The sequence below is a fragment of the Portunus trituberculatus genome, chromosome 47 (genome assembly GCF_017591435.1).
Source record: "Portunus trituberculatus isolate SZX2019 chromosome 47, ASM1759143v1, whole genome shotgun sequence".
Taxonomy (NCBI): Eukaryota; Metazoa; Arthropoda; class Malacostraca; order Decapoda; family Portunidae; genus Portunus; species Portunus trituberculatus.
Window position 1 is genome coordinate 7,975,549 of NC_059301.1, and position 17,500 is coordinate 7,993,048.

The window sequence follows — 17,500 nt, forward strand, 5'->3', positions numbered from 1 at the left end:
CTGATTTATGATTGGGAATGATAGGTGGACACTGGTGTGTATATTTCAAGGGACTGTCATGTTTAGAGTTTCTTCTTTGCAACTTCCTTTTATCTTTCATTTTTACCGTGAGTTATCTTAGTCAAGCACCTCGATCGACTCCCTACACAAAGATATCCTCCCAACACAAGCACACCTGAAAACAACACTCTGGCATATTAAATCTAGTTTTGCGTTTAAGTATATTATTTTGCCCTCAGCGTTTCCTGGTTTCATGTGAAGGTGGTATTCTCTCTCTCTCTCTCTCTCTCTCTCTCTCTCTCTCTCTCTCTCTCTCTCTCTCTCTCTCTCTCTCTCTCTCTCTCTCTCCAGCTGAACTTGTTATTTTCATACGTGTTCTCCCTCATATATATTATAAACGCATATCTTTTTTAGTGTTTTTGTACAATCACGTTCAACAGTCGAATAGCACACTTCATTCTCTTCCACTGTCTGTATCGGTTTCCTTCTTTCTAAAGCCCTCTGACCTGCTGACAACTTGCAGAACATGACAACCGATACATTCTCATCAGATCAAACAGTTAAAAGTAAGAATAATAGTTAACACAATGGAAGTGAGTGCAATTTATTCTTTGCCTAATAAACATCGGTGTATCTTCTTGTTCATCGTCATGAGATTGACTTGTATTACCTGTGAATAGTAACACCATCTACAGGAATAATTATTAAGGGGAAGTAAAAAGCATTCCTTGTTTTTTTTTTTTTTCTACAATGTATAAGTGACTTCTAACCATAAGTACACTACGTAATTTATTGTCATAGGTTTCACATGCATTGTTAAGGAAAAGTCATAGGTTTCATCGTGTTTTCTGTACTGTTTACTAGACTTTTGATCGTAACTAAGTATACTTCACAATTTATCGTCCTTTAGCCCCTTCAGCACTGGGAGGCATTTTTTACCTTGAGTTTTTGGATGTGATTAGACGATTTTATTTGCATCAAGAAGAGTCTATGGAGATCAGAAGATTAATGACCAGAATCTTCACTATTTCAATCCCCACACAATTCTGAAGCTGTATAAAATCACTAAATAGTAAGCAGAATAAATATGAAAACATGTCCTCGTACTGAAGACGTTAATAGACACATTATTTACCACTTGAAATAACACTTACAGGAAATATCAAGAAATAAAATACTCTCGTCTTTTCTACAGTAAACAAAACAAAAACCAAAGTGTTATATAGTAATTTGTCCCCCACAGTGCTTGGGTCTGTACGCCGAGGATCCACGCTGTGACTTCGAGCACGTGCAGCAGCTTGCTCTTGGTGGACACAGACTCTTCTTAGTGGACTGCCCAGCTTCTCCACACTGGTGAGCCATTGCGAGGATAGCAGACAGAGTAGCAATCTGTTACGCTTTTGTTCTCGAGTGTTGCAGGGAGAGGGAGTGACTGAGGGAGGCGAAGAGGAGGAAAAAGGGAAGAGGGTGAGGGAAGGCTGATAGAATAAAGCAAGAGCAGAAGGGAAGAGAAGGAAAGGACTTGCAGAAAAGGTAGTGAAAAGTAGGCAGAAAAGGCTAATTGAGAGAGAGAGAGAGAGAGAGAGAGAGAGAGAGAGAGAGAGAGAGAGTACTAAATTCACAATAATAGAATAGAGATGTGATGAAAATAGAAAGGGAATGAGGAATGAGGGGGAATGTAGTGTCAGTAATAAGGAAACTAGTAATAACTTAACAATTATAAATACTACTGCAGTCACACCGCTATTCGCAGTGTAACACATGAGCTTCCTCCTCCTCCTCCTCCTCCTCCTCCTCCTCCTCCTCCTCCTCTTCCATTTCCCAAAACACTAATTCCCGAAACCAAACATGGTGGGGAGAAAAACACACACACACACACACACACACACACACACACACACACACACACACACACACACACACACACAGACTGCAGCAGATCAAACAGTGAATTACACACACACACACCCGGTGTGTGGTGTGTGCCTGGTCTCAGGCCTATCCGAAGATCGGAAATAATGAGCTCTGAGCTCGTTCCGTAGGGTAACGTCTAGCTGTCTCGTCAGAGACTGCAGCAGATCAAACAGTGAAACACACATGCAGCATACAGGATGTAACACACAAGTTGTTCTTGGAATTCTGCTATATTTTGAAAGGGGACATTACTTGAACATTACTTCCCTATACTGAATTATTAAGGCTGTGATAACTTTAATGACCTTTATTTTTGGAAAGGTAAAGCATGTGAAAAGTTCAGTATTATTCTTTCATCAGTTATTGTTCCTGGAGTGTCTACAGTCAAGCAACCTGCCAGTCAGTCACTCAAGCAATCAACCAGTTCGTCAGTCAGTCAGTCAGTCAGTCACCTAGGCAGTAGTTAGCAGGGCATGCAAAAGGAAGGATGAAACAGTCTTAGCAGCTGTGTTGTGAATTCGAGTAGAATAGTAAATACTAAGAGATTAGATTGACGGTGAAGGAAACTAAGGACACACGAATGCTTGTACATGATAGAGAATTGAAAGTATAGAAGAAGTAGAGGAAGAGCCAGGATGTAGTAACTGAGAAGAACTGGAAAGGGGGAAAACAGAGAGATTTAATGAGGAGAGAAGGAAGTAAGGAAGGAAGGAGGCACGATGCAGAAGAGAAGAGAAGAGATGGTGTTACAAAGTATATGTATTGTGTCGTTAGATTATGCTAGTTTTGAGGAATTTATGTCTATAAGATTACCACCTTATATTTTTCACACAAATCACCACATTTTGAGCCTCACATAGTGCTACACTCCGTCGGTCACCCATCATTCACACCTGTACCACACACTCCCGCCATGCCTACCCAGCCCCCCACACAAAGCTTTGCCCCATCAGCTTCACACCACCCAGTTTTTTTTTTTTTTTTTTCTATGGCTGACTAACCATGTGTTTGTTATCTGTAGGAACTCCCTTCTCTTCTTTGATTTATAATGTAGCTGTACTGTTTGCCTTTGTTTTTATTTTCTTATTTTATCTTTATTTTGGTTATTTGATTTTTTATACATGGATAAGTAGCTGTATGTTAAAAGGATGAACGTCGTACCTAGATAAGGAATATAATGCTACACAAGCTGTCTGCCTTAATTACGCATTGTGTAGTGGATACGCATTAGGACCATGCTTCTTTTATTTATTTATTTTTTTCCTGTCTTCCCGTCTCTCTCATTTAAGTACGTACATACCTGTGTTAGTTATAGGAACGAACAGGTTTGAAATACCTTGCCTTTGGGCATCGTACATTTAAATGAGCTAATATAACCAGCCTTTCTTCCTCCCTGCCTCTCCCATCCCCCAGCATCCACCAGCCCCTAAACTACCTTGCTGTGCCTCACGACGACCTTCTGATGGAAGCCGTGGCGGCTCTTGACCTCTTCCGTCGTGGTAACGAACTCCGGACTCCCTTCAGAGTGCGCCGCGAATCCCGAAGTGTTGTAGAGGAGGCCACCTTAGGGAACGTAGCTACTGGGTACGCGGTGCTGGGCATCGACTTGGACTCTCTCTTACTAAATAAGGCTGTGGTGCTGCCCCGCCAAGTGAAAGATAAGGATGGGGTGGGCAAGGAGGAACAGAGCGACCAACACAAAGGCCTAACTATATCAACAAACCCACGGGAAGGCGCTGTGGGAGAAATGCATTCTGAATCAACTGCATATCTCAGACAGGTGCAGCCACCCCTTGCTGGGCCCCGGAATTCCCGGCAGCTGCAGCAGGGCGGGGCTGTGGCCGGTGCCGGGATGGGTGGGCGCGGATCTGTACCCTCTCTCTTACAGCCTTACAGTGAGAGGAGGGTGCTGGCGAGGGGGAGCGGAAGAGTCACAGCCGAAGCAATGAGAGAGGAGAGTGATGACAAGCCGATCAAGGAAGGGCATTACACTTCCTGTGTCCTCCCCCCGTGCCTCGTGTTTGACCCCCTTGTACACCCCAACACGCTGCCCCCACACCTGCAACCCGCCGCACTCCTCGCCCTGCGGGAAGCCGGCGCCATACGCCACCCGGTCTCTGAATTCACGGTGCCGGACTATTTCAAGAATGATAAACTCTTCGTCGCCTTCCACAGGTACTACTGACGGAGTTGTGTGTAAGTCTTGATTTGGACTTTGAACTGTGAATAAAACGGGCTTTGCATACACACACACACACACACACACACACACACACACACACACACACACACACACACACACACACACACACACACACACACACACACACGTAGTACATCGAGTAGTGTAGTGGTTAGCACGCTCGACTCACAATCGAGAGGGCCGAGTTCGAGTCCCGGGGGGGGCGAGGCAAATGGGCAAGCCTCTTAATGTATAGCCCCTGTTCACCTAGCAGTAAATAGGTACGGGATGTAACTCGAGGGGTTGTGGCCTCGCTTTCCCGGTGTGTGGAGTGTGTTGATGTGGTCTCAGTCCTACCCGAAGATCGGTCTATGAGCTCTGAGCTCGCTCCGTAATGGGGAAGACTGCCTGGGTGACCGGCAGGCGACCGAGGTGAATTACACACACACAGAGAGAGAGAGAGAGAGACAGACAGACAGACAGACGCAGTAGTAGTAGTAGTAGTAGTAGTAAAGCTGACCTATCATTTTCAGTTCTAACTACTTAGATATACCGGTCAACTCGATGATTATGAGAATACAAAGCGTCAAGAGGATGTAGAACCATGGTGGATATGCATCAATGTTCCCAGCGTGAGAAAAACAGGACATTGACCGGTCGAGCGTACAAACAGAACACTGGATACAAATAGAGGAGTTACTCCTATTATCCGTTTTCTTTTAATACGCATTTTAAGGGCAGACGTTTACAGTTTAAAACTCTTCATCAAATATATTTAAGTGATTAAACTCATACCAAGAGTGAAATTTTAATGTAGGACCATTGTGATTATGTATAACGCAAAAAATTGGCATAGTAGGGCGGATTACAAGTCGGGAGTCATGGGAGGGACTAGCACTCAGACAAAGAAAACTGGCGCCTGCAGTGAAATCATTCCTGCGGTTTATTGATCGCTGGTTATAGAGCATCAGATCGTGTTCATACACGTTGTTTGGCGACATACAGCTGAGTGTTGATTCTTAACACTTATTGAGATGTGGGGATAACTGTATGATAAACCATACCCAAACATAACTGCAATAAGAAAGTAATGTTTTTTTTTATTATTAATCAGTTAATAGAAAGGTGTTTGTCCCGATAAGAAAGTGTGTACCGTAGATAAGTTTTGTCGTTGTAATAATCTTCTTATGTGGTTTGATTATATCTTTTCGAACATCTTAACATACCTTTACAAAGTTTTCTGGGAAACTTTATATTATCTGGAAATCCATTGTATTGTGTCTCGATTTTAAGCGTTGATACACAGATCTAAAGGGGTAAAGCAGGATGGTCACACGTTTACTACATCAACCAAGCAGACCATAATGACCATCTTAGGTTGGAGAGAGTTTAGTCGACCTTGACTGTCCAGCTGCTGCGAAAGGGAGATAGGAAAGAAAGGACCGCGAGTGCAGGTAGACAAATGTGTGCCGTCTACAGTCCGACTCCAGCCAACTCTGCTATTGCCAGGGCCCATGAACCCGTAACTGGAAACCCCGACCACGACACCACAGGAACGCGATAGATTTATTGGTGATAGAGTATTGTGATTTTGTTGTTGCTGATTTTTATGAACCCTAAATTATACTTCGGAAATGGCTTCCTAATCAGAGAATAATTAAATGGTTCTCGGGAAGCAACACGAAGTCTTTTTATTCATGCCACAGTTTCCTTCGTCTCCATCAAGAATCTTGCTCTCATAGTAAAGAAAGTTGTATCGAATCTAAGGAGAGACCTGAGCGCACTGCTACAATTCAAACCTGTGTGGACGGCGTGGATTGGTTAGGTAACTCGCTGGCCCCAGCGTGAAGGTGGGACATAAGGGGAGGTATCTCGTTCCCGCCACAAACCGTTTCGCGTCGTCTGCACTGGAAAGAACTCAAGCACCGACCAAGGAACTCTGGCTTTCATCTTCATGTTTTTCCACATAATCTGATGCTCTGTGAGTAGCTAACTTTATAAATAACAGAATCGCTGAGCTCCTATAAAAGATAATAATCTGAAGTATTCCTAGTTCGTCTTGACAGCGGTGAACAGGTTAATTATATATATATATATATATATATATATATATATATATATATATATATATATATATATATATATATATATATATAACTAGTTCAGTTTATACGTAACCCGTACGGCGGCACAATATATTATCTTGAGGTCTTTATTCACTAAACTGAGATGAAGGAAGTAATGACATTTTTTTTATTACATTAATAATAAGAAATTAGATAACGATAACAATAGCAGTAGCAACAACAACAACAACAACAACAAAACGAGGATGATGATAGAGTAGAGGAATGTAATAATTAATTCCGTCTCATTTGCCTATAAATAAAGGATAGAGTCCCCACTCTTCAATGGTCACAATTTGTAATATATTACTAGTCTGCCGTCTTCCCAAGAGCGGATTCTTGCGAGAGGTAGACGCCTAGACGGCATGTGCTCATTACCTCAGACACGCTGATGCAGAGACACTTTCCATCAAAAGATTGAGTACGTAATTCATAGTCAGTGTCAGATATAATTTTTCTTATGACAAAGGTGATATTAACTGACAAGACGTTAACGCTACCACTACCACCGCCGGAATCCTCGTAGGGTGGCAGGGAGGGAGGGGTAGACACCAGTCACTCACACCGCCACCTTGCTGGCTCACTTTGACTTCAACCGTCAGTATTGCATTGTTGCATGACATTCTCTCCAATCTTTAAACAAACTCATTTTAATTGGAAGTGACATTTATTTTCATGAGTTCTCGCGTTGGTTTTTACATGTATTCAGGTTTCTTGATTGTGCTTCTATACAAGTTTATCATCCAGCGTAAGCATTCTTGTACATATTTTGAATACTGTGTAGTAAATACTTTTTGCTCAATACTACCTTCAGTTCCACCACTGTGGGAAATGGAGTGATTACTATATCTGTCTTTCATGAGTACAAGCCTATTTCCCTTGCTTCTGCCTCGTCGAACACTTCTTAAAATGTCTATCCCGTTATCCCATCGCTTATCTGTCACCCAAGGACGCCTCACTTACCACCGGGTAAACGTTTTCACCGTAAACGAAATCGTATCTAGATAAAAAAAAAAAAAAAATTCAATATGCTAGTCTTTCTAAAGATATTGAAAGCTTTCATGAATTAAGTTTTTAATTTTGGTGTACATGTAAAAAATATGTAACACAGTAACATAATATAACACACACACACCTGAACATCATCATTATCACACTTTTCATCAATTCCGGATGTTAATGTATTTTAGATTCAAATCAGGTGAAGGAGCAGTGACGAGGGAGGGATAGACAGGTGTGTGGGGCGTCAGGTGGAGGGAACGTGGGGGCTGCCGTAAGGCGTGCGCCACTCAGAGGTGTGTGGAGGGAAGGCGTCTGCTAGTGTGTTGTGGTGCTGAGTTGAATGAAATGGACGCCCTTCTGGCCCTGGGATGCCACCCGCACTCCCGCCCACACAATCTGCCAGTAGTCCCTCAGCTTGACGCGGCTGCCTTCCCCAATGTCACTGCCTTTCCTGTTAGTATTCATCTATAGCTTAAAGATGCAGTCATGATGTGAACAGGCAGGGTTCCTCACGCGGCGTGGGTCAGTAAAATTAGAAGATTTGGCGCGCGTTTGTGCTCTTCCCGCGCATTACAGCTCACATTCCACCCGTCGCAAACTAGTTCCCGTGTTTGTAACCAAACGATCTCCGAATGTAGCTCATAATAAAATAATGAATATACATATTAACCCTTTATTTAAACCTAAAAACATCGAGTATAATGTAATCGTTTAAACAGTAGAAGAAATATAGGCGAGTTTAAATAATCGCGCGCGGTAGAGCCTTGGCGGAGGAATACATGAACTCGTCAGTTTCCCGCCAAACAAGAGTCTCGAGTGCTCGTGGGCGGACGAGCGCTGTCTTTACTCGTACTTATTTGCCTGTTTTTGTGAGTGATTTGCTGTGTAGCGGTGTCCTACGGATCCAGAGTGGCGGTTAAGTTGTTCCCCGAGGATGACGATGTTTCCTAGAGTAGGAGAGAAGCGGAGGATCGACGACATCGGCTTGGAGGACGAGGAAGCCATCGGGGGCTTGTGCAGGTATGGCCGCCCAGCTGTCACGTTTGAATCCCTCCCGCATATTCCCCTCACACGCGTGTCTGACTGGTGCCCGGGACTTTCTTTCAGCCGTGTAGAAGGTTGTCACGCTGCTTTTGTCACCCTGTGCCCCACAATAGCTGTTCTTAGGAGCTGTTTATCGTCAGCTGATTGTGGCCATGCCGGGCCGCGGATCAGCTGACGCCCCGCCATATGGCTGCCGCCGCATTTCCCTCATTTTTCGTCTCGCGGCGCCGCCTCAGCCACACCGCCCAGTTTCCTTGTTACCTCACTTGTTCTTACCCACCTCGTAGGGTCATTGGCATTGTCAAACTAATAGCGTGTGCAAAATAAGTGTTTGTTTTCTTGAAACAGCTGATATTGACGTGATCAGCTGATGGTCGTCACATGGCGGTGCTCACCAACAGGGCGGGGCCGCGCGGCAAATATGTTTAGAGTATCAACACTACACTTAAATTTGTGTAGTTCTTACTGTATTTATGTCTCTTTTGATGCATAAAGGCATCTTTTATTTTGTATATGGTGGAACGAATCGGTGAAGTGAACGTATAGGCGGAGAGGAGGCTGTGTGTGGCCGCGGCGGAAATGGCATCGCGTGGGCGTCATCTAGCTTAGCCTGGCAAAGAGGGAACCCCTGTTGACTGGCCGGGGCACAGATGTAGGGCACGCGTGACATCCCCTTATAGTCATAAGGGCACGTAATTCTGGACGATGGTTTGTTGATATTGTGGGTGGGTTAGCAAGAAAATAGTGGAATGTGCGGGTGTCGGAAACGTGATGCAACTCATTGAGGCGCCGAGTGAAAAGGTCGGATGTGTTGAACTATGAATGGAATGTTGCCATTGCTTGATAATATGGTCTGGACTGAGCTGTAGGGTGTTGTGTACATGCTGCTTGGCTCCTCACTTATACCTGTATGGGAATATGGCATCAGGTTCGTGTGTGTGTGTGTGTGTGTGTGTGTGTGTGTGTGTGTCAGCTGACAGAATGTTGGCGCCACGTAGATTCTGGTGTGGGGTGCATTGGGTCTGTGGCGTGCAAGGTCACTAGAATTTCCTTACGTGAATTAGAAAGTTTGGAATGCTGTTCTGTGAATGTGTATATTTTGAGTTTGCTTTGAACATGATTTTCTAGCACAGCGAATGTATTAGAATGCAGATTTACAGACCATATATATATATATATATATATATATATATATATATATATATATTTTTTTTTTTTTTTTTTTTTTTAGAAGTGGTTGTTGCGTGATACGTGTGCTTTGAAGCAGTGTGTGAATGATTCAGTGGATCGGAAATACATGGAGGGGAAAATGGTGTGTCGTTATATTTTCATTCAGATGAATACGAAATAGTTGACTGGTGACGTTATTCTTTCATTACACGTATTCAGGTGATTGTCTCCTCTACCTCATCGTACGGGCCGCCATTCCTTCACCTCATTTCCTTACCGGCTATAATTCTTCTATTCCATGTACTGGTTATATATGTTAATGTTCCGTTGACCATTCTTCTGCTGATAATTTTTATTCCCAACCAGTGATCTCTGGAACTACCTGCCTGTTTGTATTTCTTCCGTGATCTCTACTCTCCTTTCCTTCTGCGTCTTACTCTATGAGAGAACGCTGAGGTCACCTCCAAAACTCTTTCGGAACTTTCTCCTGCACGTGTGAATGACGCTATGCTGTGTACCATTGAGGGTTTGGGAATATTGAATATGTAATCAACTCAGTATCACGTGTGAAAGTCGATAGGAAGCTCTAAAAGATTATTTTGTTATGCTTGCTGTTCCCAAAATATCCGCGCACTGGATCTAAGGATTTGCTTGGTAATACGTGCGGCGCTGCTATTACGTCTTAGGTTATGGTTGCGGTGTCATGTGTGGAAGAGTGCCGGAAAGTGACTGCGTTGTGACACGTGGTGACACACACACACACACACACACACACACACACACGCGTAGTATAGTGGTTAGCACGCTCGACTCACAATCAAGAGGCCCGGGTTCGAGTCCCGGAAAGCGGCGAGGCAAATGGGCAAGCCTCAATGTGTGGCCCCTGTTCACCTAGCAGTAAATAGGTACGGGATGTAACTGAGGGGTTGTGGCCTCGCTTTCCCGGTGTGTGTTGTGTGTGATGTGATCTCAGTCCTACCCGAAGATCGGTCTATGAGCTCTAAGCTCGCTCTGTAATGGGGAAGACTGGCTGGGTGACCAGCAGGCGACCGAGGTGAATTACACAGTTCTCCACCTCCACATATTACTACGTATATGTACGTACATGTGCCACGCCTACTATTCTGTTTTCCTACACACACACACACACACACACACACACACACACACACACACACACACACACACACACACATCTATTCCCCCTTCGTTTTTTCTCCTACAGAAATACGTATAAGTTAAATGTTGAGTTTGTTAATTTGCTGTATGTGGAGAGAGAGAGAGAGAGAGAGAGAGAGAGAGAGTCAGCTGAGAAGTGTCAACAGAGCGGCATGGTCAATGTTTTCTTATCTGTACGTACCGAGGCTTACCGGATGAGAGAGAGAGAGAGAGAGAGAGAGAGAGAGAGACGCGTAGCTTATCCCTGTCCAGCAACAAGCAAATCGCCCCCACCTTCGGTTTTAACTTAACGGTATTTTGAATTTCCTCACGCACTTCCTCCACACTTTCCCTGCGCATCTCAATCCTGTGCGCCTTATTTGTCCTTCCACCTTCCAGACTTCATTCAGGATACTCATTCCTTCCTTCCTTCCCTTTTATTATTAATGTTTGAAAGTAGCGTGGGGGACGGGGTTTGAGTGGGTGATGCCTCGGGGTACAGCAGAGTACGTAAGTTAGGCTTATTTTTATGGATTAGAGGAAAGCGGGAGATGGGAAGGGAGAGCGGGACAGATTGACAGATGGATGATTGGTTGGGGAGAGAGATGGTCCTGGAATTGAAGTAGAATGAATGAACGTCTCGCTGCTATAGTAGTAGTAGTGGTGGTGGTGGTGGTGGTGGTGGTGGTGAAGGAGAGCTTAAGGTCACTTGAGAGTATAGGTTTTGTCGTTCAGTGATTGGTTGGTTGGCCAGCCACGTGGTTCCTTTCCTCCCTCCGTCATCCTCTTCCCTCCCTTCTCGTCCCCCTCCATTGCTTCTCTCCCTTCCCTCCCCTTTCCACCCAGCTGTTACGCGTCATTCTTGAACTGCCGCCGCTGGAAAGGGTGTGCGTGGCGAGGCCTTTCCACGTCACACACACACACACACACACACACACACACACACACACACACACACACACACACACACACACAGTCCATCTCACAAACGGAAGAGTTGGAAAGGCATGGAAATAACATAGTAATTTAGGTTCTTTTCCTCCATTATTCTCCTTCTCCTCCTCGTGTAGTTACTCAACTAGTACATCCCCTGAGGGCGTGTAGTATTTTCACGGCGCGATGAATGACGCTACCACCACCACCGTCGCTACTACTACTACTACTACTACTACTACTACTACTACTACTACTACTACTACTGCTGCTGCATAACATTTTGTATTCTTATTATCAATGTTGTTACTGTGCTATTTACTACTACTACTACTACTACTACTACTACTACCCTTCTTAACGGTGTTTATAGTGGGGAGAGAAGCGGTGGCGGTGGGCAGCGTGGGGTAAGGTGGTTGGTTTGTGATGGTAGTGGTGGTACTGGTACTGTTTGTATCCCTCCTTCCCCCTAACCTTGTGAGACCACGTGGTTCCGTCGGATGCTGCTGCTGCCTGCTCGCCTGCTTCCCCGTCTCTTTTATTATTATTATTATTATTATTTATACTACGCCATTATGTATTAGTGAAATTTGGGTCAGGTGTGATTCTCTCTCTCTCTCTCTCTCTCTCTCTCTCTCTCTCTCTCTCTCTCTCTCTCTCTCTCTCTCTCATGTGTAATGCGTATTATCTAAGGCGAGAAACATATGCAGGCTATAGTATTATGCAAGTTATCTACATCATCGTTATCATATATGCTCAAGCCACCTTCATCATCTTAAATAGTCATTACCCTCATTATTATTGTTCTCATCCTCGTCATCGTCACCACTTATTACTGTGTTGTCACGTGTCAGTCAGCGTTAACACAGAGCCTGGCTGCTGCTGTTCTTACGATACTACTGAGAGAGAGAGAGAGAGAAACAACAGCAAGCAAGGTATGAGAAACGGAGAGGCACGCAGGCAAACGAGGGAGGGAGAAGACGGGCGAGGCAGGCAGGCAGGCAGCTTCTACCCTCCCTCTCTTGCTCTTGCTCCTCTTCCCTCCCTAGCCTCACCCTCCCCGCTCTCCCTGCCCTCCGCTGACTCACATCCACCCACGGATGGAGGGATGCAACAAGTCGCCAGACAGTCCAACATAATTTTTCCCGTCTACCAACCAGTGGAACCCCGCCCGGTGTGTATGTATGTGTGTGTGTGTGTGTGTGTGTGTGTGTGTGTGTGTGTGTGTGTGAGGGGGAGGGGTTTGGGGGGAAGGGGCATGGATGGAGGAGTGTGTGTGTGTGTTGTTCGGGAGCGGGGCAGGCGGGGCGTATGACGAAGTTGAAATATTAGAAGATAAACAAGACGCGGCCGGAAGATGCTCGGAGGCCAAGCTGCAGGGGCGGTGGGAGCGACGGTGGTGGTAGTGGTGGTGATATTGTGATGAGGAAGGAAGGGAGGAAGGGATGTGTAGGACTAGGGGTGTTTGTTGTTAACGTGGGATGGGAGGTTGTGGAAAGTTATGTCAAATTTTATGTGGTAGGGGAGTCGTTCTAAGGTGTAAAGGGTTTGTTGCCTAGTTGACGGGATTGGGAGGCCCTAGGAGGGATGGGTGGGGTGCGGGAAGGGGTTCACACGGAAAGAGGCTACAGAAGGGTTGAGAATGGACGTTAGGGATGGATTGTGAAGTTTAAGGATCACAGGAAGTATTAACATGCAAGAAACACTAACAATGTTCATTATACAGAAGACTTGACAGAGGAAGTTAAGTTTTGTCGTTGCCACACCAGCAAATGACGCAGAAAATAATGATGATGATGCTGATGATGACAAACTTTTCCTTGTTCCTCTTCCTCTATCATGGACGGAGCATCACAGAGACGCAGACCGCAACCGCCAAAACAAGAGCTGTGTTGTGAGGTGATGGTGGCGCTGGTGGTGGTAGTGGTAGAGGTCAGTGTGTGGGACGTTTTTGTGGTAGTGGTGGTGGTGGTAGTGGTGCAGGTCAGTGTGTGTTGACTTGAGAAAGCATATGCTTGTGTTTCTTTCCTTCTCCTCCTATTCTAACCAAGCAAAAACCACGTCAACACACCAGATATAGCAAGATGAATTCTCTCTCTCTCTCTCTCTCTCTCTCTCTCTCTCTCTCTCTCTCTCTCTCTCTCTCTCTCTCTCTCTCTGTGTGTGTGTGTGGGGGTGCCGGGATGTTTTAGTCTAGTGGACTGAGTCAGAGGTGATTTTTTTTCTTATCCAGTCAGTTCTTCATGGGGTTTTACGCTTATCTGCCTCTTCCTTCTTTTTTTTTTTTTCTTCCTTCCTTCATTCCTTCCCTCCCTCCCTCCCTCCCTCCCTCCCTCCCTCCCCAGCCTGCATCTGAGCACGCTATCTAGACATCAGTAGTCACAACGTGTGGACGAGGGTGTCACGCCAACACACACACACACGCACACACACACACACACACACACACACACACACACACACACACACACCACGTGGATAAATTTAGATCAACAAACGTTAACTAGATAAAAACATGTGGCATACCTACAGAGACACGCACGAAATCAAACAGACAAACAGACAGGCAGGGAGCGAAATAAACACGAAGGGACTTGCAGTAATACAGACATAAATAGACTTAAAGAGACACACAGGCGGACATTTTAGAGAATAATTAGATTTGGTTACTTAATATGATGCTCACTTATTGTTTTTATTCTCTGTATCCTTCGTTGTTCCTTTAGCATGTGTGACTTGTATTCATTTCCTCTGCGTGACATTTGCTGTACCAGCTTGTTATTTCTAGTCTTTCGTCCAGTAATTCATTCCCTTACCTGACATTTTTCCTCACCTACTAGCATCTTTGTTCTTTTGTTGACTTTTTATTTCCTTAATGAATCAAATGAATCATTCTTTTATCTAGTCTCATATATATATATATATATATATATATATATATATATATATATATATATATATATATATATATATATATATATATATATATATATATATATATATATATATATATATATATATATTTTTTTTTTTATATATTTTTTTCTGATACCTTATCCACTCGTTTTTTTTTTTCATACATCTTGTCAGTCATTCATAATCTTATCTGAGTTTTTTTTTTTGTACCCTTACAACATCTTTGATAAACGAGTACCTTTTCTTCATTCATTCTTCACCTTAGCTTCATTTACGATCTCACCTGCGCCCTACCTCATTCACCTTCACCTTCACCTTCATTCACTGGTGTGAGAGCCTTGTTTTGTTTACCTTCCTGCTGCTAGCCCACCTGCTCCCCATACCTGCGTGTCTACCTGGCTGTGTTTGGCAGGTGAGGTGAGGTGCGCAGGTAGCGTGAGTTTGGATACCTTTCCTAGTTGTCTGATTGTTTGCTGATGATAACAGTGTGTGTGGTGTTTGTTGACATTTATTGGTGTGGTTTGGGTGTACAGCTTTCTTCTTATTATAGATAAACATACAACGTACACATTTGCTTTCTTACGTTGTTATGTAACTACAGACCTTCATGTTTGGGATAAATACGCTTACCACCTCAGTCTTCGTAGTACACACTTCTACATATTATATACTTACATATTGATACGTATCTATTTGGATGTAGTATAGCAATTAAGGACTCGTGCATAGCAATACCTATCAACGTTGACAAGATTATCATTTTATCATCTTTCCTGTTATTCAGTGTGATTGAAGAGATAAATTGTGATGTGATTACCGTCACGTTAGATGTGTGTGTGTGTGTGTGTGTGTGTGTGTGTGTGTGTGTGTGTGTCAAATGCCAGACAACACAGCAACTATAGATGTACTTAACCTACACACACGCAGTCTTGGGCAGCCTAGCAACCAGTCACACACACACACACACACACACACACACACACACACACACACACACACACACACACACACACACACACACACACACACACACACACACACCGTGACACGTAATAAAGGAGGGCCTAACACGCCACCACGGCGCGGACGTGCACACACACACACACACACACACACACACACACACACACACACACACACACACACACACACACACACACACACACACTGAAAAAAGAGCTTTATTATTATTATTGTTATTATTATTATTATTATTATTATTATTATTATTATTATTATTGGTTGTCGTGGTGGTGGTGGTGGTGGTGTAAGGCGAGCAGGTGGAAGAGGTGAGAATGAAATAAGTTGAAGTGGTGGCGGAGGTAAGTGAGCGGAGGGGGTGAGAGAATGTCGGGGAAGCGTGGTGGAGAATGAACTGAGTAAAAAATGAGGGGAGGTTGAGAAGGATCGTGGAGAGAGAGAGAGAGAGAGAGAGAGAGAGAGAGAGAGAGAGAGAGAGAGAGAGAAGGGGGGAGAATCGATGGTGGTGGAGGGAGGATAGTGGTGGTGGTGGTGGTTCACAATGCCTTCATGGATTTGACAAGGTTTCATTGAGGAAAGAACGTGGTAAATATGAGATGGCTGGAGCAGCAGCAGCAGCAGCGTGACTGGCAGGCAGGAGGGCAGCGGGTACAACACCGTTGCAACCCTGGGAACCGAGTGATGACACTTACTGGTAATGGCGGTGCTGGTGATGAAGTTCAAGGTGATTATACTACTACTACTACTACTACTACTGATGATAATAACGGTGGTGGTGGTAACAAAAACCGTTATCTCAAGCTGCATGTATTATTAGTTTATCAACACGGAAGTAATAACTGGTCATAACAATCGCTCTATATATTACCTTATAATACATGCTAATGAACTAGAATTGCTAGGCACAGGTGAGACTACTTAACTACGTGTTCTTGCCAGCGTGCGTGCATGTGAGGTTAGCTGAGGGATCTTATGTCCTTGTATGGAGAGAGAGAGAGAGAGAGAGAGAGAGAGAGAGAGAGAGAGAGAGAGAGATCGCGGGCTACAGGTGACTCCTTATGAGGTCATAGAGAGAGAGAGAGAGAGAGAGAGAGAGAGAGAGAGAGAGAGAGAGAGTTACTGGAATGACTGGAAAAGGATTGTGGTAGGCCAACCTTGTGTGTGTGTGTGTGTGTGTGTGTGTGTGTGTGTGTGTGTGTGTATGGTGATGAGGTACGTGTATGGAGGCGGACATTACAATACCTTTTAAAATAACGTTACCTGAGGGCATGGCTGGAGTAGGGAAGAGAGGGGGGTTCTTTTTGGCGGTGATGGTGATGGTGGTGGGCGTAACGTCTAGACTAGACTAGAGAGAGAGAGAGAGAGAGAGGAAGTTAGCGTGGAAGCCAAGAAAAGTATTACATCAGCTGAAGCAAAACAAACAATTTCCACTACTACTACTACTACTACTACTACTACTACTACTACTACTACTACTACTACTACCACCCTGCCTCTACCGTCAGCACCACCGCCACACGATCGATAGCATTATTACATATTTAAAGTCCAGAAGTGTATACTGTAATCAATCTGTCAATTACCACAGCTGCCTCACCGGTCGTTCCTCCTCTCCTTCCCCCTTCTCTGTGTTACTCTAGGTGGCTTAACACGCCCGACATACTAAAGGCCAGTATAGGAATGGTACCCTTGGTATTATTTGTTCTTCCTTTGTGTTCTTGTGCGGTGGTTCCCGTCCCCAAGCACACTTCTTGCTCTGGTCTGTCCGTCATCTCGCGGCCCCTATAGTGTATAACGTAGTACGCACTTCTGGGATACTCTCTCTCTCTCTCTCTCTCTCTCTCTCTCTCTCTCTCTCTCTCTCTCTCTCGTGTTCAACCCTCAAAGTGCGCCCGCGCGTCTCGAGACCAACATACGAACATATACTAGGAGAGAGAGAGAGAGAGAGAGAGAGAGAGAGAGAGACTGTGTAGGAGGAAGAGTAGGAGGAGGAAGGGGGCTATGTTAGGTTATGGTGGCGGCGGCGGTGGTGGTGGTCTTGGGTTCAGTATTAAAGGTGCAGCCTCCGGCCTTC

The 17,500-nt window shown here is 44.5% G+C and overlaps 2 protein-coding genes across 4 annotated transcripts in view; both read left to right on the top strand.

Moving 5' to 3' along the window:
• LOC123498132 overlaps nucleotides 1–4,192 on the top strand; it is a 20,123-nt gene extending 15,931 nt beyond the window's left edge. The window contains exons 10-11 of the mRNA XM_045245307.1: nucleotides 1,244–1,353; nucleotides 3,328–4,192. Of these exons, the coding sequence (XP_045101242.1) occupies nucleotides 1,244–1,353; nucleotides 3,328–4,099 (882 nt within the window). The 3' untranslated portion in view covers nucleotides 4,100–4,192. The remainder of the gene's footprint in view (nucleotides 1–1,243; nucleotides 1,354–3,327) is intronic.
• Nucleotides 4,193–8,009: 3,817 nt separating this feature from the next.
• The window catches only part of LOC123498050 (helix-loop-helix protein 11-like), a 36,191-nt gene continuing 26,700 nt past the window's right edge, over nucleotides 8,010–17,500 (top strand). Inside the window, exon 1 of one of the 3 annotated variants that reach the window (XM_045245128.1) lies at nucleotides 8,010–8,244. In XM_045245128.1, coding sequence (XP_045101063.1) covers nucleotides 8,159–8,244 — 86 coding nt within the window. In that variant the 5' untranslated portion in view covers nucleotides 8,010–8,158. Of the gene's footprint in view, nucleotides 8,245–9,053; nucleotides 9,197–13,332; nucleotides 13,462–17,500 lie in introns of those variants that run through there. The other 2 variants (XM_045245129.1, XM_045245130.1) reach the window with 2 other exon arrangements.